We start from the raw sequence: 27,275 nt of genomic DNA, 5'->3' as shown, positions 1-27,275 counted from the left end.
TTATTTTCAAATATTTTAATTTCAGTAATTCAACAAACAAGTAACTAAAACAGACTGTGGCACTTGTGTTGCTCTGGTGAAAACGCTGTATACAATGCAAGATTTATTGTCATTTTTGACATTTGTGATCTATATCTACATGAATGTCAAAGTGCGAACAAATGGTTCCTTCTCGCTATTTTTAAATAGGACTTAAAACTGTACAAAACCTGATTTTCTTCTTCAAGCCCTTAAAAAACAACTGCCCCCCAAGAAGGTTAGTTATAAAAAAATAATAATAAAACTACTTGACTGTAAGTTGAAGTAGAACAGTGATTGCTTTGTAGAGGGAATGAAGAAAACTCACAAAAAGCACAGAAAAAACATTTAAGACAAAAATACCCAGAAACGTTCTAAAAATATACAGATCATAAAAAATAAAAACATAAAAAGTAAAATTGTAGACCAGAAAGGAAAAAAACCAAAAACAAACATACACAGAAACACCTAAAAATATTTTAACAAAACACGTGACAAAGTGGATGAGGTAAAGACATATAGAAAGGGGAATACCAGAAAAAAAGAAACCTCACAATGAGGGTGAATTCACACATGGCACCTGAAAGGGGCTTCTGGAAATCCATGTAATTGCCATCCAAACAACCCCATTTAGATGTATGGAACACATTTTCCACTGCAGAAATATATGCAACAAATCTAACGCATGTGAATATACCCAAAGAGACACACACACACTTAAGAATAAAATGTTGGAACAGCAAAGCTAATCAACTATTGTATTTTTGGAGGACTGAAAAGTGGAGATGAGATTCCACACGTGACCAGTAGAATAACCCAATTAAAACACAGAACTTTAAAAGAGATGTGTGAAGCTTTACACTATTGGTCGATTTAAACAATAAAATTCTATTAAAAAAGTTCAAAACGTAAAATCGGCCTTTAACCTCCAGGTACGTTACAGTTCAGCAATATCAGGGCCTGAACAGAGGCCGTACTGCAATGTCTGTGATCTCGAAGATCAACGTTGCTTCAAAAGCATTTGTAGATCCGAAGACTCGATGCTTCACAACCATGGTCTGGATGGTTTTTAGGGAGGGGTCTCCATTTCTGCTTTATTAACTATTTCTTTATTCTTCAGCTGAATCTATGTTCTCCCTTTAAACGTGTTCATACAAGTATAAGATCCAGAAAACCTATGGATTTCTTCAAGTGCCGACTGGGGAAGAATGCTGCAGAAACACAAAATAAACAAACTATATCATGGCTGATGTGGGGAAGAAAGGACACTGAAACTGAAACGACCTGTGGTTTTGTGTCTACAAAAGGGGAAGGAAATGCTACTGGTCTTACTGCTGACAAAAATAAGATGAGAACACAGGATGCTGAAAGAGGCCTTCAACAGAACTTAAGAAGACAAAACACCTGTGAAGGAAATAAAATGTCAGAAAGAGGCATGGTAATCTGAGGAGGAGCAGAGGGAATGAAGGGCCTATCAAATATGCTAATCATACAAATGTAATTGAGACAAATTTGCTATAGCTCATCTTAAGATGTTCAAGCGTGCATGTTTTTTATGGGGGAGAGGGCTAAAAATCTGCTGTCAGACCCCTCTGGTGGTGGCTCATCTCCCCCTGGAAATCTAACATGCCTTTGGGGAGAGTCATGACTCTCTGATACAAATTAGCTAAAGGACACCCTAAATTATTTTTTTTATATGCATTAAATTATCAGAAGGTCTCATCACAATCTGCAGGATATGCTAACATGTCGTATAGTCAGCTTGAGCTGCAATGCAAGAACTAAATTAAACCAAGTGCTATATGACTAAATAAAGTCTGCTACATCTGTACAGTGCTAGACTGATGTGAATGATGGGAGCACCTGCCAGATCGATGCAGACTATGGCCTGGTAGGCTTTAAATCTGTGGCTTTACCATTTCCACCCACTGAGGTTCTAACGAGCCATGAACAGCTTTAATAATGAGAATCAGCTTCTAATGTGCGGTAATTATGGACATAACTGCCAGGAATTGTAGGCCTTAGCAGCTAAAAGGAACTCTACCTCCATTCACCAGTTACAACTGCGGCTCATAGAAGGGCAGTAGAAATTTTAAGACCAAATCACCAAGAAAAATTATCATAAGCTCTTCATGCCTTGAATTCTTTCTGTTGGATTTTGTCTTGGTATAGTGAGCCCCCATTCGGTTCAACAGTGGGGCCCCAGTGGTTACAGGTTACAGCTCTAGCAGAAACCACTTTACACATAAAGGAATTTGTAGACCTTGAGGAGCCCATCATGAGCTTCCTACCACAACTAGTGGTCTCCTTACCTTTTAAGGATGACAAGAAGGTGCATTGTCCAAGGGAGCAGTAACAAGAGCGTGATTCTTCTGAACAGCTTCCACTGTCCTCCTAGCTACAGTTTCTGGCTTCAGAGGAGGGAATAGATTTGGAAACCTAGAAAATAAGAAAACAATATATTTATGCAGTTATGTCTAGCATAACTAGAAACAAGATAATGAGTCATGGCACTGCTCCATGGCCAAGAGGATCCAGGGGACATGGGCATTTTATTGGGTGTGACTGTAACACTTTGCATTTTGACATTTATTGGATGTCTGCCTCACTCTCCAAATCACAGTAATGAATAGAGCTCACGTATCAGCGGCTGTAAATTAAGTACAGTGCATTGACTCACGATGATTATTCTGGATCGGACCCAAAATTTCTTAGGTGGGGACCTCAAATGTCATTAGATCACTCGATGAGAACAGGATATGGTTTAAAAAGTCAATATATCTTTGTCCTAGGTTCCCTAAGCAAGTGCATTGATGTCTACTGTACACGTAGCAAGGCTCAATTTGTGATTAGCCATTTCATTTTCTGCACTAGATTGTCATAAGGAAAGTCAGTAGGCTTACTCTGCTGCACTAACTAAATTGCTTGAAATTAACCAGTTGGTTCTCAAAGAGACTCCAACCCTCAATGAGGACCTACTAATCTCACCTCACTTTTCTGCAGTGGAAACGTGCCATCTGCTTCATCATAAACATGGTCTCCACTGAATGAAACCCAACAAGCCTCCAAAATATGGAATCTGCACAAACCTGACTCGCATTCCTTGAAACATTTCAGTGTTCGTATGAAAGGGTAATACTGTTGTTGCGTTGACACCCGGGCAATCCAACAGCCCCAAGGTCAGGCTTTCCATAAAAGCAAAAGAGGAGGCTTTAGAAGTGCAGTAGTCAATGGCACCAGGGATTGCTGATAAGGCCAGCACAGAGTTTATGCAAACAATGTGTCCATTCTGTAATTCCAACATGCGTGGCAGGAAAGCTTTAGTCGTCTGCAAGAAGACAAAATATCAGTGAAAGATTATATTATACACAGCAGGTACCAAAAAGACACTGATAGTGCAGGCTACATTTCAGATAGGTCCACTGAACAAACCCATGCCAAATTATTACTATAGAAAAATAATTGAACCATTTTCCCCCAACATTTAACCATACGTAGTATAATAGGCACATTATACATGAGTGGGACATCGAGACCCCTCACGACTCTACTGAACTTATATCAACATGGAACCCTATGCTAAACTAAGTTGAATTATTGGGGGTTTGGGTCTCTTGGACACATTATATCTATGCTCAAAGGTTGTAATCCCAACTTATCTTCAAGTATACACAGACTCTTCACTACACTTCTTCATCTTCAGACATGATTGCCCTTTGGTGTGCAGTCTCCAGACATTCCAGAATGTACAACAGTAATAATAAAGATACTCTTGCATGCTTTGCTAATTCAGTTCAGGGCAGAGTACATTTCTAATACTGAAGTAGATTTCAAAATGAAACTTTTTAAGTGACCAAAAAATGTAAATAGATTGAGTGGGGTTTAGTCCCTCTAAATTGTAATGGTACATCTGTGGGGCTATGGGAGGCCACAAGCCTCCCTGGCTTGTGGCCTCCCATAGCCATACAGATTTACCATAATTTACAAGTTAAAAAAAATATGCGCAAATCTACACTTGTTGACAGCAGGCACAAATTTGGTTCTTTGGTGCACATACTCCCCACAGAAGTGCCAAACTTATTAAGAGGTGTGTTCTCCTTAATATATTTGTTGACTGTTACTCCAGGGAACAGGTTAAGATCAGGTCTTAACAATCCCCCCACCCAGAGTGTTTTAATAATGGAGGCTGTAGAAAAACAACTCACCCAAAACTGTCCTAATGTGTTTATGTGCTGGGACTTCAGAAGAGCATCGTCATCGCTGTCCATTAGGCTCTTCCCATGAACCACTGCAGCATTATTTACTAAAATGGTGACATCACCCACCTAAAAAATAATAATAAGTGCATGAAATACAGAATAAATTATTATATGGCTCAAGCTAAATGAAAGTATAATCTAATGCATCTGCACTGGGAAGGATCATATATAAGTTAAAGTGTTAGGTCCCAATAAGAAATTCCCTGGTATCCACAGTGGTCTTGGGTGCAGAGCATATAGAGGAAGCTAGCCCCATAGCAATTAAAAAAGGTACCCTTCAGGAGCGGTTTAACACTACCAGAATGGTACATCCACCTGAGAAAGGTAGCCCTTGTATGCCCCATCTCATCTTCATGAGCCTACTTCAAAGTCACAATAAAAAGTTCCAATTACATAGCTTAATGGTACTTGCTCTGCAGGTCTCGGAAGTGAAGTGGGTGGGTTCACACAAAAGGTACGATACAACGTACCCTAGTACCTTTTGCCTTGTAGAGACAACATCCCTGTCAAGTTTCTCCTTCCCATTAAATTGGAAAAGCCCGAAATAGGACCCCCCAGTCACCATATGGGCTGCCTCTATGTACGTACACCGTTGGGTCTTACCTTTTCCCTGACCTGCTTTTGCTTGCTGGTAAACTTCTTCTCTATTGCCAACAGTCACAAACAAAATAATGGCATTCAGCCCCCATTTGCTTTATTTCTTCAGCTGTTTCTTTGAGGCATTTTTCTGTTCTCCCCCATAAAATGATCTTAAAAAAAATATATATATAATAATAAATTAGATATACATTGTGGATGCACTGTTACAATGATGTTTTGAGGATTTCTGCTCTAATGAAGGACTTTTAGATTAAAAGGATTTTCAGAGATTTTTTTTTTACTGATGACCTATTGTCAGGATAGGTCATCAGTACCTGATTGGTGGGGGTTCAACACCCGGGACTCCCACTGAATCAGCTGTTTGAGAAGGCACTGCTGCTCCGGTGACTGCCACGGCCTTCTCGCAGCTTACCAAGCACAGCGTTTCCCAACCAGTGTGCCTCCAGCTGTTGCAAAACTACAACTCCCAGCATGCCCGCACAGCCAAAGGCCGTCAAGGCATGCTGGGAGATGTAGTTTTGCAACAGCTGGAGGCACACTGGTTGGAAAACACTGGTATAGAGGCTGTGCTTAATCCTGCTCAGCCCCATTCACTTAGCCTAGGCCAGGGGTAGGCAACCTCCGGCTCCCAGCTGTTGTAAAACTACAACTCCCAGTATGCATACTTGCTCTGCTCTTCTAAGAACTCTCATAGAAATGAATGGAGCATGCTGGGAATTGTAGTTTCACAACAGCTGGGAGCCGGAGGTTGCCTACCCCTGGCCTAGGCCATGTGACCGATGAACATGTGGTCACTGGCCTAGGAAAAGCTGAGAGAAAGCCATGGCTCTCACAGTGCCTTCTCAAACAGCTGTGTCGGACTACCACCAATCAGATACTGATGATCTATCCTGAGGATAGGTCACCAGTAATGAAATCTTGGAAAACCCATTTAAGAGCTGTGATCCTTTCAAAGAAGCTAGCCATACATATTCGATTTTGGTGGGACTGGCCGACCATATGGAGGGTTCCCAACTCTTCTGCACTTGACATACTGGGAGTTGTAGTTTTGCCACAGGTTGGAGCCACTGCTCTAGAGGATGCTACTCTTATAGCAGTGTTCTGTAAACCTGTTGAAAAACTACAACTCCCAGCACATCCTGACATCTTGTAGTTGTCAAGGCATGCTGGGAGATGTAGTTTTTGAAACAGCTAGAGAGCCAAAGGATGGGCACCTCTGATGTAATAGTACTGTTGTGTGGCTTGTTCCAACATGTCAACATGATTCAAGAAGTGACAGTGGCCAATTTGTTCCCTGTAGGTGACCATATTGGATTTTGATCATGTGGCACTGTGCTCTGGCCAGGATCAGGATCAAAGCCTGTTTACTACTATTTAAATTCCTGATTATCTTCAGGCAAGTAGGTCTATTACCACCTTATTGTGGCCATAAAAAGAACGTAAGGATAGACTACGTAGACATACTATTGCATGCAAATTTTGGTTCTACAGCAGCACTTTCTGTGCTATTGTAGTAAAACAATGCACAAAGCAGATATCTCTTCAGACAAATCTATATAGTAGGTTTACGATTCCATGGCCTCAAGCATGCTATAAACCTGATCAACCCAGTAAAGGAGCTATTTGCGATCCAGACCATCAGAGGAGCTTCATAGCATTCTTACCTACTGCATTTGTAGGCATCTGGATAATAGCAAAACTGGCCCAAGGCTAGGTCACAATCAAAGATTTTAAAGTTATACATAGATCATAGATATACTGATAATTCAGCTAATGCTTTCCTCATGGCAAATACAGTTAATTTCTTTTATTGCAGTTATCATTAGGAAGAAAGTGGCAGACATGAGGAACTGTATTATACTTTAAGAACTGAAATAAAATGAAATGTTCTGCTTCAACAAGTAAAATAAAAGCACTGTTGTCTGTAAAATGTTTGAGTTTTTCAGGACACGACTGTTTACTTCCAAAAACAGCACCAAACCTGTCCACAGGTTGGATATGGTATTACAGATATGTCCCTATAACTTGAGCTGTGCAATACCAGACTCATGTCCCATGTTAAACAAGGCGCCTGGCCTCAAAGTGATCCTCCAGTTCCAGAAAAGAACTGTAAGTATTTTGCTTCTTCCCCAGTTAATATAATTTTTTCTTGAACCAGAGGGTTGCTAATAACTTTATAAGTCATATCCCCATGTTGGGTAAATGTTCTCTGCTGTCCCCATAGAGGTTCTGTCCATAATATGACGGCTGACGGAGAGTCATGTGACCAGATACATCCTCAGCCTTCTCCATTCAAACACACCTGTACCTGAACTAAACTCCCAACAGTGAAATGCAGATGGCAGATGCAGTGTACTTGAATGTAGAAGACATCACATGAAGGGGATTTGCCTGGTCACATGACCTCCATCAGCAGCCATTTTATGGAATTTTGTGTGGAACAGCACACAATACTTGGGAAACAATTAGGGCACTGCTTAGGAAATATAGAAAGTGGCACAGAATTTCAACAAAGGCTATATTAATAAGTGCCACATAATCATCTTAAATTCGTGAAATACATTGGTCAACAGTAACCAGAAAGTGGCCAACTACTTTAATACCAAAGAAGTCCTTCATGTCTCGCATGACACATGCCCGATATGAGGATAAATTACCTAGAAATAAGTCTATGTGCTTAAACATCATCAGTGCAATCACAGTGCCACCTCCCTGCCCCCGAATCTGATCATATCCGCCTCATTCATGCAGTACATGAAGGTCACCATGTCTTCATTATAACTACCAGATGTTTTCTAACATATAGGGCAAAAGTTCACTGTCTGTATTGCTCCAGGATTAAAAAGGAACAAAGAGACTTTTTCGTTTACACCACACAGTGAATGACCTCGTAAAAATGAACAATACACCGGTCACCTACAGGACAGGCACGTTCGGTAATAAAGGTTTCATTACAGTTGACAGGAAATGTGATTTCACTGCAGTTGTTTCAGGTAAAAGGAAAAATATGTTAAAATTAAAAATAAGAAAAAAGTTTTGTACACTTTGTAAAGTTCATGGACAGATATCTTCTTTTCTCCTGGACGAGATCCAGATGAATTTCTCTTTGATTACCTCCCTACTGAACAAGACACACTCTTCTTTCAAATAATTACTGACCAGAAAATTGACTAGGCCAGCGGCCCGGTGAGGCGGCAAATCCCTGTAGAGTCAGGACTGCCCTGAAAAGCATTCTGCCCTGATGTCACCTCTTACTGACCCCAGGGGGGCTAACCGCCCTCAATGCAGGTGGAATGTGCAAGTATTATTCCAAAGTGGACAATGTAAGCCACCTGATAATCAAACCGGAGTAGATGGCAATGATCCTAGAGGCCACCTGAAACTATTCCCAGAGTTCCCCTCCTCCACCACCTCTTTTAATTAGCACAAACTGGTTTGATAGGGTTGTGGATTTGGTAAAATGCTATATAATGGCGAATGGTAAAAAGCTGCTTTCATCTGTATACAAGGGCATACCTATAATTTATAGGGCCAAAACACCTAGTATAGGAAAATAAAAATAAAAAAGCATCAGTAGCAATTAAAGGTATGAAATAGCACAATATATCAGAAAACCCACATTATTGGCTGTAGTTACGTCCATTTCTATATATCTTATTTTTGAAGAATTTATGTAATCAAATGGAGCTTCTCTAGTTACTGTCAGTCAGTTCACCGGGCAAGGCCTACTCCACAATGTGCACAAATGCATTGAATCACCCGGTATGAAAAAAATAAAATAAATAAGGATTGTGCATGGATGTTGATTACATCTCATTATCTGTCATGAGGATAAAGCATGTGTGCAAAAAGCTAATATCAAGCACCTCTGACCAGGGACCATGGACTTGTCCACAAGAGTAGCAGAGGATATCTAGTGGGCCCCAAAGGTCCAGGAGAGAAATAAACATTTGGCTTCCTTTGGATCCAGTCACTTGCCACTAGGGTCTATTTCTTTGATTCAAAAACCTATTAACCTTTGATGACGATATAGGGGGATTAGGCCTCAACAATAATTTCCGCTGGTGGGTCCAAGGATGCCCAGCCTGCCAATGACTCTGACAGTGGCTTATCCACCGGGGTACAAACAGACCAGGCATATTGAAATCAAACATGCAAGATCCAACTTTTCACATCTGCCATCAGGGGAAAGTTGGAACAACCAATAGATAACCGAATGGTTCAGCTGACAGTATTCTAGCGTGTATGGCCACCTGCAGTTTAAAAAGTGTTTTAAAAGCGTAGATATAGCAGGAGCAGGGGTAGCAGTGGTACCATGGAACTTAAAGGCCCCTCTGCATCATAAGATTTTACAAAAGGCACATGATAAACGTTTCAAGATATGCCTGTGGATGCAGTGTATTAAAAACTGTACTTTTTTAAACTATCCCTATTAGGCCATCTTGGCAAGCATTTGCTGTAAACATAGAAGTTTTCCCCTTCAGTGTAAATCTATTACATTTTTATGTCTTTTAAGTTAGTTTTTACATACAATGTTGGCACAAGAGAAGGAAAATTTTAAATAACTGCAGGTGTCTCAGCTTTAGAAATGAATTTGGTCTCCTCCTAGCTGGACAGCCATGTATTGTCTGGACTACAATTTAACACCAGCTTCCGTCTGAATGTCAACTACAGGAAGCCAGTTAAAATAGGAAACTATGTTATCTTATCCTGTCCATCCAGACTAAAGTAAAAAAAAAAAAAAGAATACTGGCATAATCAAGCTAGAAAGAGCAGCGCTGCCTCAAATGTACTAAACATTGTTCAAATATGAGCACATGATCTGTTTCATAGCAAAGTGGCCATGTGATAGGAGCTTCATTCCTCTTCTAGATGGAAGAATAAGAAAACAATGTATTGAATATTCTACGTTATAAAATATTTAATATAATATCTCTACCATGACTTGTCCTAACATCCAAGCTAAATCTATGAACGTGAGAGGGTTGATACGCTACTGCATCTTGGAGACAAGAGGCATGGATAGGAAAAGCCCAACACAGTCAATTACTCCTTAGTCAATAGACAAAGAATTAGTTCACACTACTGCTTCCCACAGGGTTTTGTTGAGGTTTCCATTACTTTTAGGCCTCATTGCCTCATGCAAACCGCGGATCAGCAAAAAACCGAAGCCGCCAGTGTTCTTTCCGCAACTTGCGGAACGGAATGGGCGGCCCATTGTAGAAATGCCTATTCTTGTCCACAAAACGGACAAGAATAGGACATGCTACATTTTTTTGCGGGGCCACGGAACGGAGCAACGGATGCGGACATGTGGCCTTAGGCTACATGCACACGACCATTCCGTTTTTTGCGGTCCGCAAATTGCGAATCTGCAAAAAGCGGAAGCTGCCCAGGTGCCTCCCGCAATTTGCGGAACGGAACGGGCGGCCCATTGTAGAAATGCCTATTATTGTCCGCAAAACGGACAAGAATAGGACAGGTTATATTTTTTTTGCGGGGCCAGCGGAACGGAGGAACGGATGCGGAGAGCACACGGAGTGCTGTCGCATCTCTTGCGGCCCTATTGAAGTGAATGGGTCCGCACCCGAGCCACAAAATTTGCGGCTCGGATGCGGACCAAAACGTTTGTGTGCATGAGGTCCTTAAGGTCAAGAAACATCATCAGAACCAAAAAGACCCATTAATAAGTCAATGTGGTTCCAGTTGGCATCACATGACAAATCCAGTAATTTATGCCAGGCTCCTATTGCAAATGAAAGCCTCGATGCCAGGGTGAATGAAACTTTTAGAGGCCTTTTGCACATTTAACACTGAATACCTTTCCCTAGTCTAGGCCATTATAATGTGGGGTAGGTGAGGGAAAGACCTCAACTGATGATGAAAATGAAGAGTGACATGGCGCTGCTCAGTGGTTTCACTGTTCTCAGCCATGAACCATGACTCTGCTATACTGGACCCAGCCATCAGGCAAAAGCGGTGCAGTGTCAAAAAATGTGATGGGCTTCAACACATGCCTCTGGACCTGTGATTGTGGGGGTCACTAAGCCAATGATGCTATGAGCTCCTATTTGTGTTGTGCCATTTTCATATGTTCTCAAATTAAAAAATAAAGACCTTTAGTACAAAGACTTTTGATACCATAAAAAGATATAGCTCCAAATGAGCAATAAAATGTTCTAGGTGGCTTTCTTCAGAACATTCTTACCGAGATTCATTTAGAGAACCCTGATAGATAAGCATCATTCAGATGATACAATCAGTAAGGTCCAGTCAACAATAAAGCAAATGTAAGGGTTTAATGCTAATAACCACTAATCTGCTAACACTTTGCAATTAGTTTCAACTACACTGTAAAAGCACTTACTTCTCTCGACCATTGTTATCCAAATACAGTATTGTGGAGGTGACAAGGCCTGCCATTGACCAGTCCTGAATATGCACAAGTGTAGATTAAGCCTCACATTCCCATTCTTTTGTAGAATTATTAAAACAATTGAGGGTGTGGGTCGGTTGTTTGCAAAAAAAAAAGGTCAAGTAGGAGTCAACTTTTGCAATCCTATTAACACAGGTTAGGGTCACAGAAAGTGCAGCCTACCTACAGTATCCAGGGTCTCAAAAACGTGTAATACTGAATCAAATGGGGAGGTAATGCTACATCCACCAGTTGTGTGATGGTGCTGGCCATGCATCAGAAAACCATTGAAAACTGAGTCATAACGCTTGGTTATAGAAATGTAACAAAATGTTTACATCTAGAGAATATTTTTTACTCATGGAAAAGGCACGATAAGTTCAGATGGTGCCTGCAGAAGTAGCTTAAAAAAAATAAAAAGATGCCATATCAGGTCCATCAACCATGTTGGAACCTGGGCTATTCTAGTAAAAGTAAGGGGCTGTCAACAGTCATGAAAAGTAAAATTTTAACTTATCACAATCTTGAAAGATTTAACCTAATCAGAGGACATGAGTTATTTGCAAGTGCAGCTATGTAGGATATGCCTATTGCTATAAGTGTGTCCAGCGTATTATTTTATAGTCCGGTCTATTGCTTTTTCTTACATTGAAACCTGGTAAAACTAAATACATAATTGTAGGGGCAATGTTTAAAGAAGCGTAATTTTATGACACATGAGACCATCATGGCTAAGCACCCTGTCACTGTAAATCCTTAGAAGCTTCAGTAGTTATAGAAGAATACGTCATTGAAGAAAATGAGGAATAGAAGGCATCAGTCAACTTGCTAATCATGAGGCTGGATGGGTTGGACCGGTGCCAGCCATTTGTTGTAGGAGATCTGGTGCCGTTACCTTGTCCATGCACTGTCTGGCAAAGCTGGTGCAGACATAGTCATTGCTAAGTACTGGAGACCATCATTGCTGCACTTCCTCCGAGAGTGGTAAACAAGTGTAGTGATGTCATTAAGAGTTGGCTGACCTGCCGATGAACCCTGGGCTGTAAATGAGAAGGTGCCAACTCTCTCTCTCCTGCTCTACGCAGACTCACACAGGGGCTAAAGTGTCACTGACCAAACCACAAGAGCTTCACAAAAAGAGAGACAATGGAGACAGTGCAAGCCTTTGATGCCCCTGCACTTTTATATTCTCCCCTCATTTTATGTGTCTTGCGCACCAAGTATTTGACACAGGATAGGTTTTTGGAAGTCATAAAAACTGGTGGGAAATGACACTTTCAGTTCCTGAAAAGTAGTTGACGGGTGTTAGGTGTTAGCAATCCAAAAAAGTAGACACATGGGCGTTAGCCATTTTGAGAGCTAAAATAAAATCTACTGGACCATGTGATATAATCTGGTACTGCTTGGTACAAATTATATGTTGTGTAATCACCCCTGGCACTGCATTGGTAACTAGCTAAAATAGATCACTGTGGGAAGACACCACATATTAGCTTTGCCAACCCCAGACATTAACCCATCATTGAGAAGGCGAAAGACCACAACAGCAGCAAAATGTGTTTATTCTGGAAAATTATAAACACATCAATCCAACTTTAGGTGGCTACTTCTTAAAACCACATATTACATGTTAAAATATAGAAAAAGTCTTCATAAAGAGGTCACCTGAATCCCTTTATCAGAAGAGTATAAATGTAACCTGTGATTAATAAGTGCAGGATACTGAATAATTAGACCCAGCCATGATTTGTTCCTTTCATCTTCCCTTTGGGAAATTAAAATTGCCTTTAATTCGAAAGATTTTTTTTAGACTCTAGAGAACTGTTACAATCATTCCTGGAATCACTCTACACAATTCGATTATACAAATGATGGAATGAGCCCTGTATAAATTATGGCCTACAGCTATAAGCTTTCAACATCTTTTCATACCAACAGCTCCAAAACCAATCCCATATACTGTGTATTATTTTAAGACTGAATGACTGATATCTGTGATCCTAGTAATGGGGTTTTCCATATCTGAGTGTATGTCAGTCATGTTACATTGGTAGAGTTGAGCTAACTAACCCCAAAATGGTGTCCTAGAGACCTAGACAATGGGCTACTACAGTTTTCTGTAGCTATGAACAGCCAGTTGGCAAGGTTTAACAGTTAATGCAATAATAAGACTCTTTGTTCCTGGCATCAGTAAGGGTCCCAGCTCAAGAATTCTTATAATTGAATTCATTGCCAAAGTACAAATATGGTAAGGATGTGGACAGCCCCCTCAGTTATGATTTTTTTTTTTTTAACTAGTTCCTCAGTAAGTTATCAAAGCAAGTTCTATGTCGATAAACAAAAATACAGGACGCGCTTGACCTAAACTTGAACACACATAGGTGGTCATTTATTATCTCATTTACGCCAGTTTTGGCATAATTAGTTCGCAGATTTTGCGACAAGATCTGTGACTTTACCCCGCTCAAGCTACTTTTGCATGGTGGCAGGAAAAGGTGGCAGGGAAGAGAACAGGCCGGCCAGTCCATCTCATTCATTTTCCATGCCAGTTTATGACATGGAAAATGGCCTAAAACTACGCCAGCAAGGGAGCTGGCATAAGTTAAAGCATGTCGCATGGCCAGCGGCAGCAAGAGCCAAAGTTATGTAGAGGCCTGCGCCTCTACATAACTTTGGCGCATCCACCGGCTCCACAGAGGGATTAACACCGGCGTATAATTCTCCGGTCTTAATAAATGTCCTCCATAGAATCCAAAATCTGTTAAGCATGTGCAGCAATGTACCATATGTTTGTATAGGAAAGATATGCATCATCTTAACTGGGCACAAGGTCATTCTGAAGTTTAGATGCATCCAATCATGTAACTCTTCTATGAACTTATCCTGAGGAAAAGAATGTGAGGGAAAACCAATCCTATCCCATCTAGGTTCCACTGAAGCAGGAGGCCGCAAAGGAGAGTCTAGAATTCCATGGTACTTGCAAGGTCTTCCATGGAACTTGCAAGGATGCCAGCTTAATTCACTGGAATTTCAGAAGACAGTTTAAAATGCATTCATGGCTGCCTAACAACCGTCTGGCCAGTAGTTCAGTTTACACACTGGCCTTCCCAAATGGTCAATGGCTCAATGCTTCAAGAGGTTTTAACACATTACATCTACCTCTTGGAGACAGGGAGCTGCTTTCTGTATAAAGACAGTCAGGACAACATCAAAGGCTGTTAGAGTTCAAGGCCTCTTTATAAAACAGTCAGTCAACTCTTTAAATAAGATAAGACTGTAATCTTTGGGTCACACTGGCCTAACAAAACCCTCTAAGCTTTTGAAGTCCTTTGAAATCAGGTGATAATTTTTTAGAGGTGAGGTAAAGACACAGTCAAAAGACTACAAGTAAAACTAGTCAATAGTGCACATATTGAAAAGAAGAACTAGACTACTGCTTGTGCGGGGCTTAAGAAACCAAGAGAACAACACATTCCAAATTTCCATTAAGTCACTCCTTGTATGATTTAATTCGTTGGTGACATAGCACTCGCTAAAGGAGCCATTTTTATGATACCATTACAACAATAGTCACACCAGTAGAAGTCTATGGAAATTATGGTAATAGGTTTTATTGGTAATGACATCATGATATAATGTACTTGTTTTAAGTTCAATGAGCAAATCTTCTAAAATATAAAAGATTTTTACGGGAGAAACACACATCTACAATTAAGAATGTAACTCCGTGGGTTCCTATTTAATTTACACTGAATGTCAGCTGAAGTTTTCTAAAAACTATCTTGGAGAGTTCATGCCCAATAATGACCGTTTACAAAATCTCCACACTGCTGAGAGGCCATCACTACTGATTCTTCATTACCTATGCTTCCCTTTCTTTGCTGTACTGAAAGCAAGTCACCCATGGACTTTCCTATGCAGGAAGCAAAGCTCTTGAAGGCGAAGAAGAAATTAGCAACTTAAAGATGTAGACTAAAAATAGAATAAAAGGGGCTTCAAAGGAATGAAAGTCTATTTTTCAAAACAATAAAAAAGAAAAAGAAAGGGTGTTAAATTGCTACTCCAGAAAAGTCCCCATAAATTGTGGCCTCAGAGGCAGAATTACTTATGAAGTGAAGATTTTATGGTTAACATTCTGCATTTTATAGGTCTGTACAAAAATCCCATGCACTTCCCCACACTTTAAACAATAAAATGTAAATATTATCTTCCGGATTCTTCATCCTGATCCTCTTGGTTCATGAATAAACTAGAAGAACCCTATAGAACATGTACAAAGACAAAGACAAAGAGAACAGGAATAGAGAAGCTGAATATGAAGAAATTTATGCCAGTGGTTAATGGGGCTGCCCTTGCCTTTACTATTGATGGCCTATCCTCAGGATAGGTCATGATCTCATCGGCAGTAGGTCTGACATCCTGCACCCCTTGGCTTCAGTCAAGCCTGTGCTGGAAGTCCACACCTCTGTCTGTTGTGCAGTGGGCAGAGCAGGTTAGTGCACACTGTTCCCATTGAAGTGAATGGGACCAGTGCTGCAGTTACAAGATCTGTCGACTGCACAATTAACGGAGAAGTCTAGTTCTTGCTCCGCAAACATCTAATCAATGGTGTGAAAGGGGTTTTGGACCCCGCCAATCAGATATTGATGGCCTATCATGAGGATAGGCCATCAATAGTAAGAGAGTGGACAATCTCTTTAAAGCAGCCATACATACGACCACTCATCAGCCTACTTCTGAAAACGATTTAGCTGTCTTCTTACCTTATACGTATGGCCAGTTTAAAGGGGTTGTACAGGTTTAGAAAAAAATATACCCACTTTATTCCAGAAATAGTTCCACAACTGTCCATGAAAGGTGTGTGCCCCCCCCCCCCCCCATTGATCAGATACTGATGACCTATTCTGAGGAGAGATCACCAATATTTTACTCCCGCTACACTCCTTTAACGTCAATGCAGCTGAGCTGCAATACCAAATGCAACCAATAGACAGGTGTGGCGTGGTTTTTAAAAGACAGTGGCCATGTTTTTCTAAACCTATAAAGGGAACAATATCTGGCTGAATGAACAGTACAGGACAACTCAGAAAAGTGCATCTAGATAATTAGTCTTCCACAGAATAATCCCTTTTATAAGACCATCAATCACATCTATGTAGAAGGTTAACAAATATATCACAGGCTATAACTAGATTACACATATATATATATATATATATATATATATACATATATATATTATAGTTTGATTTAATGCTAAATGAAAACCAAGGTCACAAATCCTTGTTGTTGTGAATGAGTGCTGCCCTGCAGAGTTCACTCCTGTGCAGAACGCACCCACTGGCATTTAGAAAGCCATTTCAGGACTAATATCCGTAATGGTATTTTTATAGACAAATAGCCTGGCTTCAGCACTTGATAATTCAAACTCAATGTACTGTGAAAAAAATCAATAGGATCCATAAATTACTGGAAGGCTCAAAGCTTCTTTCCCCGTGGAATGAACTGCGTAGTCCTGGATCATTGTCAAAACTGGAGGACTTAAATCCTTGACACAACTCAATACCCCTTTCCTCTAGAAGGGGACGGATAGAGGGGGTGCATTCGTATCCTTGTTATCTTAAATTGAGGACAATTATCTGCAATTCTCTGACTGGTTGTTAATAGGAGCACAAGGACAAGAAAGGAAGTTAAGAAAACGGTCATCAAATTCAAGGCCTCCAGGGGAACCTTCATGAAACGTTTTGTCAGTAACAATTATTGACGACTACAGGATAAAACAGAGCATGTAGGAAATGAAGGGAAGGAATTGTAAATCGGAGCCTGCAATTGTCAAAGACCATTTACTAATGATATGCCTTTCTGAAACAGCTGAAGATATTACTGGAAGTGGAGAACCATGGTTTGGATTTCAACTCTTTCAGGTCAAAGTTCCTGTACTTTTGCTGACCTAAAGGTTTTTTTCCTGCCACAACTTGAATTGGATCCAAAAAGGATGAGAAGTTTAAGGCTGACATATTGCAGTTTTTTATATATTTTTTCAATGGCATCAGCTATCAGTAGATGTGATCAGAAGCCAATGTTACAACCTACTCTCGGGAGCTCCCCACACACATTAGACTGTTGTCCAAACCCGACATTCTTTGCCAGTTAGGCTACTTTCACACTCGCGTTTGGTGGCCGGATCCGTCATGGATCTGGACATACGGATCTGTTCAGAGAACGGATCAGTTTGTATCATCTTTAACATAGCCAAGACGGATCCTTGAACACCATTGAACGTTAATGGAGGACGGATCCATTTTCTATTGTGCCAGATTGTGTCATAGAAAAGAAATCCGTCCCCATTGACTTACATTGTGTGTCAGAACGGATCCGTTTGGCTCAGTTTCTTCAGACGGACACCAAAACGCTGCAAGCAGCGTCCGCCTCCAGAGCGGAATGGAGACAGAACGGAGGCAAACTGATGCATTCTGATAGGATCATTATCCATTCAGAATGCATTAGGGCAAAACTGATCTGTTTTAGTCGCTTGTGAGAGCCCTGAACGAGTCTCACAAACGGAAAACCAAAACGCCAGTGTGAAAGTAGCCTTAGGCCGAGAATAAACTAAAGTGTATTGGGGCCATAAGTTTTCTGGTTTCAGCATATTTCCATCTATATCCAGAATTCCATTCAAATTCTGCTGGCTGTCCTTGGTCACAGACTGTGGTTTATCTACACTCAGTGACATTAGTCTTCAAAGTAATGTACAGGTGACACTTGAAAAATTTGAATCTCGTGCAAAGTTCATTTATTTCAGTAATGCAACTTAAAAGGGGAAACTAACATATGAGTCTCATTACATGCAAAGCGAGATATTTCAAGCCTTTACTTGTTGTAATTTGGAGGAATATGACTTACAGCTTATAAAAACCCCAAAGTCACAATTTTGAGGTAGCCTTTGCTCAGGGGGTAAGGATTAATTAGCTGTCTAGAGTGTGACACTTTGAGGCGGGGATATTGAACCTTTTCACAAAATTCTAATTTTAAGCTGCATTGATGCAATTCTTTTTAGTTTGCATTAGGCCTCATGCACACGACCGTTGTGTGCATCCGTGGCCGTTGTGCCGTTTTCAGTTTTTTTTTGCGGACCCATTGACTTTCAATGGGTCCGTGGAAAAATCGGAAACTGCACCGTTTGGCAGCCGCATCCGTGATCCGTTTTTCCTGGCCGTGAAAAAAATACGACCTGTCCTATTTTTTTCACGGCCAACGGTTCACGGACTCATTCAAGTCAATGGGTCCGTGAAAATCACGGATGCACACAAGATTGTCATCCGTGTCCGTGATCCGTGTCCGTTTTTTCCTATTATTTCAATGGCAAACTTGACTTAGATTTTTTTTTCATTTTTCATGTCCGTGGATCCTCCAAAAAACAAGGAAGACCCACGGACGAAAAAACGGTCACGGATCACGGACCTACGGACCCCGTTTTTGCGGACCTTAAAAAAAAACGGTCGTGTGCATGAGGCCTTACTGAAATAAATGGACGTTTGCACGATATTCAAATTTTTTCGAGTTTCACCTGTACATCAAGAACCTGTCTATGCAAGGACATTTTTAGGTTTTCTGAAACCAAATACTCTTCATTTAGAAGTACATTCAAGATAACAGGAAAATGTATTTTCATTGACAAGGCTGTGAGCTACAGATAGTCTGACATCAGCTGGCCGTGTACTGAGCTCAACAAAGTTCCTGTTTCGTTTTTAAACTTTTGTGCATTTCATTAGCAGATTAAAGGGAATGTGTCACCAGAAAATAACCTATTGTTTAAATCACATTTTTATGTTTAACATATTTTTTAAGAATTTTTGATGATGTTTTTTTAAATTTCCATGTCAATATCTATATTTAAACAAAAACCATACAATCCTGCAGTTTTTGCACTGGCCACTATGCCTAGTATTAGGCGCTACTTCTTGGTCTGTACAGATCTCTTTACAGCAGCTATCTGCTAATCTATACATAGAGGTGATATAATTACAGACAATATTAGAATGAAAGAAAAGACGCGATCCGCATTCACAATAGGGGATTGTCACAGTTTATCTTTTCTTCCCTTGTACAATGACCTCTGCACAAAGCATTAGGGCTGCAACGATTAATCAAAGTTATCGATAATATTCCATAACGGGATTCGTTGTCGACGAATCCCGTTATCAAATAATCGGGCCTGATTTGTTGCTATGCGGGCGGGAGCGGGCGGTCAGGTGCTATGCCTGCGGGTCCTTAAACGGCAGTAACTTTTACTTGATCTTTAAAGAAGACCTTTATCTGGCAAAACATTGTGAACTAAGTGTCATGATCTGTACAGCGGCGCTCAGGGATCTCACTGCACTTACTATTATCCCTGGGCGGCGCTCGTTCTCCTGCTATGCCCTCCGGTATGTTCGGCCACTTGGTATAGTAGGCGGTGTCTGCCCTCGTTCTCCTGGGTGTCTCCTTCTCCCTAGGCTGTAGCGCTGGCCAATCGCAGTGCAGAGCTCACAGCCTGGGAGAAAAAAAACTCCTACTAAACCAACACCGTGTGCTGTCCACATCCATTATTCCGTACCGCTGGCTCCGCATAAAAGATAGAACATGTCCTATTCTTGTCCGCAATCGCGGACAAGAATAGGCATTTTCTATTATGGATACCGGCCATGTGCGTCCCGCAATTTGCAGACCGGACATGGCCGCAACCATGTTATGCGGATCCGCAAAGCACTACGGCCATCTGAATGGGCCCTAACTGGCAGAAAACATTTTTGGTGAAGCATTTCCTTTAGGGCTGGGCATGCACAGAAATCCGTCAACAAAAGGGCTCATTTGGATGATAGCATCTAACGAGTATGGCTAGCTTTACAGTTTTAAAGGATATTTCCATGTTCTTGTACTGGAGTTAAACTAGATCACTACATAACTCTATAAAAGGATTGGAAGCTACATACCTTTGTAGTCTCCCTTCAGTTACAAGTTTGGTGACACAGAAGGGAGAGTGGGGAACTCAGCCCACAGCCAGATGTCCAGGACGTAGTAAACATTTTTTGGGTTAACATGTGAGCCAATGGGTGATGTACGCCACTGTATGTATGCATATAAGGTTCCATACATCTATCTCAGGATAGGTCACCAATATGAGATCGGAAGGGTTTCGACTCCTAGCACCCCTGCCAATTAGTTGCTTCGGTGCTTACTGGAGATCTGGTGAGCACCGCGGCCTCCTTGTAGCATACCAAGCACAGCGCGGTCCATTGGATAGCGATTGTGCTTGGTAACACAGGTCAGCCCCATTTTAATGGTACTGAGCTGTGCTTAGGCCCCTGCCGATCTCATATTAACACCCTATCTTGAGGATAGGCCATCAGTATGAAAAAAGGAGAAAAACTCTTTTTTAAACACTACCTCACACACTCTTGGACCAGTTGAGCTACTGGCATGGATTTTGGAGAGTGAGAACCTGAAGAACTTACCAAACACTGGAAGAACACACAGCCTCCATGTTGACGTTGCCCTTGTTGAGTTCAAGCCCTGAACCCTAATGCTGCCAGTCAACAACAATTCTAAACCAGTCAACTTGGTTGCTAAATATAAATATTATATCAAGTATCATGGTGTCCATGAGGATCTTGCCTTTATATTTCCATCTCCTATTACCACATTTTCTAAAAAATCCCAGTATAAAGATCACTTTATTCTTTAGTTTGTGCAAAATCCTTCAGTGCGGGTGTAGGTTCCATGTGTTCACCAGCTTAAAATAACTTTGGTAGCTGTGAAGACAGACTGTTCACAACTCACTGAGAAAAGTACATTTACGAGGATGGCAGGTTACGTTTCACACCTTCCGTTCCCAGACCTTCATAGAAGTGCAGTTAAAAATGACACTCGTCACAGGAGACAAGGAAAGCGACATGCTGCAGCTAAAGAACTCTTTAAGCCTTGTGCTACAATTCATTAGCAAGGGAAGAAAATCTCAATGGATTCGCAAGATCACAAGAGCAAGTTTCAAATAATTGCCTCCACATGCGGTTGCCTCAAACAATGCCCCTTTATGCCAGTGTGAAGTTCCTGGGAGTGAAGTTTCCTACATATGAAATGAGAGGCATGCTTGTCCATAAAACATGTTCCAGTCACTCTTCAAGGGATTTTCCTGTAAATCTGTAAGGGGTACGACACTAGATTTATAACTAAGTCCATTTTATTTATTTACGACATTGGTTGGCGTCTTTCTTGGCTATCATTTTTGGTGATATATCATCCAAGAGACTTGGAAAATATATTTTTTGGGCAGCATTCCTTCAGACCACAAAGGAGACTCATGAGAAGTTTAATCTCTTGAGTTGAGGGTACCAGTTGAATGAATGGTTCCTTGCTGCTGAATTTCATTGCAAGCCTAATATTTTTGAGGCTCCAGAACAAAATATATATATAATATAAAAAAGTACATCAAGTTGCCAATAGCATGAAAGAGTGTCCTTCGAAACTGAAAAGAGCAGATAAAAGGCCAAATGTATCAAGATGCTACCAATAAAGAAGATTTTCCCCATTGAAAGCTGATGCTTGCATATTGTCTACTGCTACCTACAATAGATATTTGAGGGTCTGCACATCCCATTAACAATTTTCTGGTTTTGCCAGCAAATACCTTATTGTGCCTGTGCAACTTCATCCACACCATGTCCCTCACCAGTTTCTGTTGAATCTTTACCCTGACTCCCCCATACACATGTCGCTGGGCTGAGTGTGCATGTGTTCTTAATGGGAAGAGAGGAATATGCCACTACCAGACTCTTCTGGTGGTAGCTTATGTCCCTTGAGAACAAGGAAATCCAGAATTTGTTGCTGAAGGAGGGGGGCGGTTTAGGACACCCCTGATACACATCAGACGGCCAGCTGGTCCTGCTGAAAGTGGCCAACAGTCATCTACTCTGTATGACTATCTTTAAAGTTGCCCCTGTCATCATACTGCAGTATATTATCAGTGACTAGATAAATTAAAATGTCCTTGGGTAGGTTTGTTACATTAAAGGAAGGGTCATTTATATCCCTGTATTGATGGTCCATGTTCCCACTGTATATTTTTGCTGAAAGCAACTATTTCTGTTCTGCCCTCTGCTGGCAACACAGACCACCAATCCAGACATGCAGGCTATTTCAAGAAGAGACGGTCAGTCACACTGACTTGAAGCAGCTAAACATCTTTGATATCCAAAATGTTGCTGTCCTATGAATCGAGAACCACAGTTTAGATATCATGACAGCACAGCAATTATACCAAGTCTAGCCGTCTACATGGTTGGATCCTAAAATCTTGACCCAAATTGTAAGGAAGAACTGTGCAGCCCAGTGATAGTAATAGTAACCAGGCACAAGTGTCTCTGTGGACTGCAATGAAGCCATAATTAGGGAATTGTTATTTATGCAATCCCCCTAATCATATGCCCAGAATAAGTTGCACCATCTACAAGCAGAAGAATTCTGGAAAGAGAGTTGAGAATTCCCAATGCCAAAACAGGAGGCTCTAATACATCGGAAAATCGATGCTTCTGCAACACTATAACATATAGACAAATGATATGTACTTCAAACTGAGCAGATATTTACAAAAATTACCACCCAAAATCCTGACATCAGATCACCTACAGACAGAAGGCCCCCAACTAGTAAGTAAGTGCCAAGAGCAGGACAACTGCCAAAGCAACGAGAGCTTATATTGTAGTTACATTAGAGGCCATTCACATGTAGCTTCTGAAGCTCATAAACCAGACATGATATAAACACTGAGCACTGACCACTTGAGTCACTGCAAAGGAGAAGGATGAAAACCATCTGGCACACACTCCCCGGCTCATGGATTTCCATCAAGGGCTCCACTGAAGTCAGTAGGTATCAGTGCTTGACTATGCCAAGCTTTGAACATCTGAGAGTAAAACTGGATCTGTGTCAAGTAGACCTGACACTGTAATGGGTTGTCCAGAATTAGAATTATCTTGGCTGCTTTCTTCCAGACACCTGCACCATGCTTGTCCATATGTTGTGCCTGATACTGCAACTCAGCTGCACTGGAGTTAAGACCCCCATAAACTATTGCTGGCCGAACCTGCCGATAATCTAATGTTTATGGAGAGCTCCAGATTCTAGCTTGACTGATGATGTTGGGGAAGAAAAGGGCATGTTGAATTTTAACACCCAATCCTTTTGTTCTTCTGGAAGATAAGCTGATGCTGAAGGTGCCTGCCAGCGGCTTTCATCTCTCAGGCTTGGTCAAACAGAGGGTGTAGTGGGGTGTTGGAAAGGTAACCATCAGCTGAGTGTTTGGATGACTGCCATTGAAGGTGTATGGGCACCTTTAGACTGAGTTGTAATACCATATACAACCTATGGACGTGTGGTGCCGTTTTAAAATAAGTCAGCCGAACACGTGGAGTTCGGCCGACATGCCAAAGCGTGTGGGAAGCTCCTGCCTCTTCCAAAACAGGTGATGTCGGGGGAGACAAGGATCGGGTGAAATGAAAACTTTCTCCCATAAGCAGTGCTTGTGTAAGGCTACTGTCACACTTGCGGCAGAGGAATCCGGCAGGCAGTTCCGTCACCGGAACTGCCTGCTGGATCCGTCAAAACGTATGCCAACTGATGGCATTTTAAGGGTCCATTCACACGTCTGTAGTGTGTTTTACGGATCCACAAAACACAGACACGGGCAATGTACGTTCCGCATTTTTCGGACCGCACATCGACGGCACTAATAGAATATGCCTATTCTTGTCCGCAATTGCGGACAAGAATAAGACATGTTCTATCTTTTTTGGGAACGGAAATGCGGACCCGGAAGTGTGGGTCCGCATTTCCGGAGCCAGGCCGCACACCGTACAGCCCCAAAGAAATGAATAGGTCCGCAATTCCATTCCGCAAAATGCGAAACGAAATTGCGGACGTGTGAATGGGGCCTAAGACTGATCAGGATCCTGATCGGTCTTAAAAATACCAGATCAGTCTTTCCGGTTTCATCCGGAAAAACGGATCCGGCATTTATTCTTTTACATTCCGGTACTTTGAATGCCTGATCCAGCACTAATACAGTCCAATGTAAAAAAAATAAAAATACGGATCCGGCATGTGTTCCGTTTTTTTGGCCGGAGATAAAACCGCAGCATGCTGCAGTATTTTCTCCATCCTGATCAGTCAAAAAGACTGAACTAAAGACATCCTGAACGGATTGCTCGCCATTCATGGGGATAAAACTGATCAGTTATTTTCCGGTATAGAGCCCCTAGGACGGAACTCTATGCGGGAAACTATAAAAACACTAGTGTGAAAGTACCCTAAGACCAATAATCACTGTCTAAATACTCCTACGATCTTCCAAATCCTACAAAAAGTTCCTCAAGTATTGACGTAAGGAAGACAAACTATTTTTGTGGCGACGCTTGCAGGCCCACCACATATGGCGTCAGGTATACATTCTTCTGAAATAGGAAGACTATCATGAATGAATGATGGAAGGACTGCCTGGGGTTGTTCTCTCTTTAAATACTGGGTCCTCCTCTCTGACAAGATCTTATGTCCCGCCCAGATCTATTTCTGGACTGGATCATGAGGTTGAAGCACCTGACTGCAACAAGCGGGTAGTTAATTCTCAGTACAGAGATAGAAATCAAACATAAGGGTCTAGAGATCATGTTGCGTCCTCAACCTGGACCTTGTACCGAGCAACATGCAAACCAAACATTTCACAGGGGCAGGACTGAAAGTGACTCAATGTAGTGCTCAGGGTGGTAACCTGCCCTGAAGACTCAATGCAGTTTGGGGCTTTTCCAGATGACCTCAGTCTTCAGTCACCTCTCCTGTCTAAACCTTGACGCCACTTAAGACAGGCAAAGAAGGTGTAAGTGATCTCAGACCGCCTTGGCTCGTCTTCAACTATCCAAGCAGACATAAGAACTGAATAACCCACAAGCTGCCAGACAGGTCTGCTCACTCTAGGACCTGGGCTGGGGTCAAGAATGGGAGAACAAAGTCTACACAACAAAGTCAACTCAGCTGGTTGCAGCCAAGAGGCAACAGATGCCAGGGGTAAAGTTGGCTATAGATGACCAATGGGAATCTGTTTCAGGGGTTAAGAAAAAAAAAATATATATATATACATTATACCCTCTTCTTATTAATAGACAGTTTAACCCACACAGTGCCATAGAAACTGCATTGGAGTAAACAGTTATGGTCTAGAGGTAATGCCATGCTATCTGCAGACAATAGCCTGGGTAGCAGCTAGTGCCAATGTGCCCTATTCCTGCTTAGCTAATGCAAGTATTGATGTGCATTACAACATATGTTGCAGATCACATCAGTTTTATAACTGTGCCAACCTGGCTCTGCACTGTAAGTGAAGGAAACAGAGACTGCCATGCAAATCGGTGGTATGCCATGCCATGCATATGTCAGTCTCTTGTATTGAAACCAAACATCCCTAAATCATGCCAGTGTCAGTCTGGGTAAGCATCAGAGTAAGTATTGGTGGCAGTTACTGAAGGTGATGCACCTAATGCCAGTGCCAGTCTGGGTATGCATTACTGCAAGTACTGGTGACAGTCTTGGTAGGCACTGACATACAAGGTCATGCCAATGCTTCTTATGTTGACATTAAACATATGCCAGCCTGGGTATGCTTTCCATTAAGCGGGTGCTGCGCAGACTATGCAACAAAATGGTAAGCCATGCCAGTGCTCCTTGCACAATGCCAGTCTGTGGGCAGGCTACTAACACTTCTCTACTATTCGGTGGTTCATCATACCAGGGCTTCTAGCAGTGATTATATATATATTGCCCAGACCATGCCAGCTTGGGCATTCATCCCCGCAGCGGGCACAGCACACATCATACAGACTGCTAGCCTATGTGTAATATGGGCACCACTTACCTTCTTAGCTCTTTGCTTGGCAAACTCCCTGGCTAAGTGCCTCCCTATGCCCCTGCCCCCGCCAGTGATGAGCACGGTGTCCCCACGCAGATCTCTCAGCCGGGTGGGCACTACCAGGCAGACGGCTGCCTTCAGCACACACAGGACTATCTGCACTGGCAGAAGTAGCAGCTTGCCCAGACACCTCCAATCCATGCTGATGCCTCCGTGCCAGTCCCTTGCAAAGTTTACCATCCACTTCTGGGAGTCGATGACAGCAGCAGCAGCAGTGCCCACCAGGAGAGTGCCAGGCTGCGGCCAGCTGACCGTCACGGACGCATAGTCAGTGCGATGCCCCCCGGTCACAGGGCAGGCGGGTAACTTTCTGGGCTGCTCGCTGCCTGCCTGCTTGCACGGGGCTTTTATACCCCATTAAGCCTGATTGACGGATAAAGTGTCGGGGATGTCTCACTACTGTGTGTGAGAGCGGCTGTTGCCTGCACTGGTCCCCTCCCCCCGCACAGGAGACACACTCCTTCCTCCCTGCCTCCCTCTCCACCCTCCCTCAGGGCTGTCTGCATGAAAGGACTTGCTATAAGCCACGTTTAGTTAGCAGCTGGGAGTCAGACCTGTGCACATGTAGCAGTGCTGACGGCAGAGAGCCTAGTCTCTGGGAAAGCTGGGTGACAACCAATATGGTCTCCATGGAAGCCCCAGCACAGGTTGTCAGCCCTGTCTGGTTGTGCTGCCCTTGTAAGCCTAGCTAGAGACCCCTCTGCTGTTCAGGAGGCTGGGAAAGCTGGGTGAGGACCCTTGGACTGGGTTAGAGACCCAGGCCTTCTGTCACCATGACCTGGACCCATGTCACCAGCAGAGGACTGGAGAGCTGGGTACTGTCCCTACAGTGTCTACATAGCAGGGCCATATAATCTACTACAATAAGCCCCACATAGATAGTGTGCGTCCATGAGGGGCTATAGTTTAGTACATTATATAGTAATGTTGTTTGGGCACTGTATGGTACCGCTGTGTAGACACCATGAAAAGGTGGGCACTGTAATTGGTG

The 27,275-nt window shown here is 42.1% G+C and overlaps 1 protein-coding gene across 1 annotated transcript; it reads right to left on the bottom strand.

Annotated features, from left to right (window-relative positions):
- Positions 1-26,730, bottom strand: DHRS3 (dehydrogenase/reductase 3). The gene is given in 9 exon segments (XM_044282180.1): positions 1-1,229; positions 2,331-2,377; positions 2,379-2,457; positions 3,108-3,346; positions 4,224-4,343; positions 4,881-4,892; positions 4,894-4,932; positions 4,934-5,026; positions 26,231-26,730. Coding segments are annotated over 9 exon segments (948 nt in total). The 5' UTR covers positions 26,465-26,730; the 3' UTR covers positions 1-1,144.
- Between the last annotated feature and the right edge of the window lie 545 nt (positions 26,731-27,275).

Source organism: Bufo gargarizans, chromosome 2 (assembly GCF_014858855.1).
Source record: "Bufo gargarizans isolate SCDJY-AF-19 chromosome 2, ASM1485885v1, whole genome shotgun sequence".
Taxonomy (NCBI): domain Eukaryota; kingdom Metazoa; phylum Chordata; class Amphibia; order Anura; family Bufonidae; genus Bufo; species Bufo gargarizans.
The sequence above is the reverse complement of the archived record's forward strand: the minus strand, read 5'-3'. Positions and strand labels throughout refer to the sequence as shown.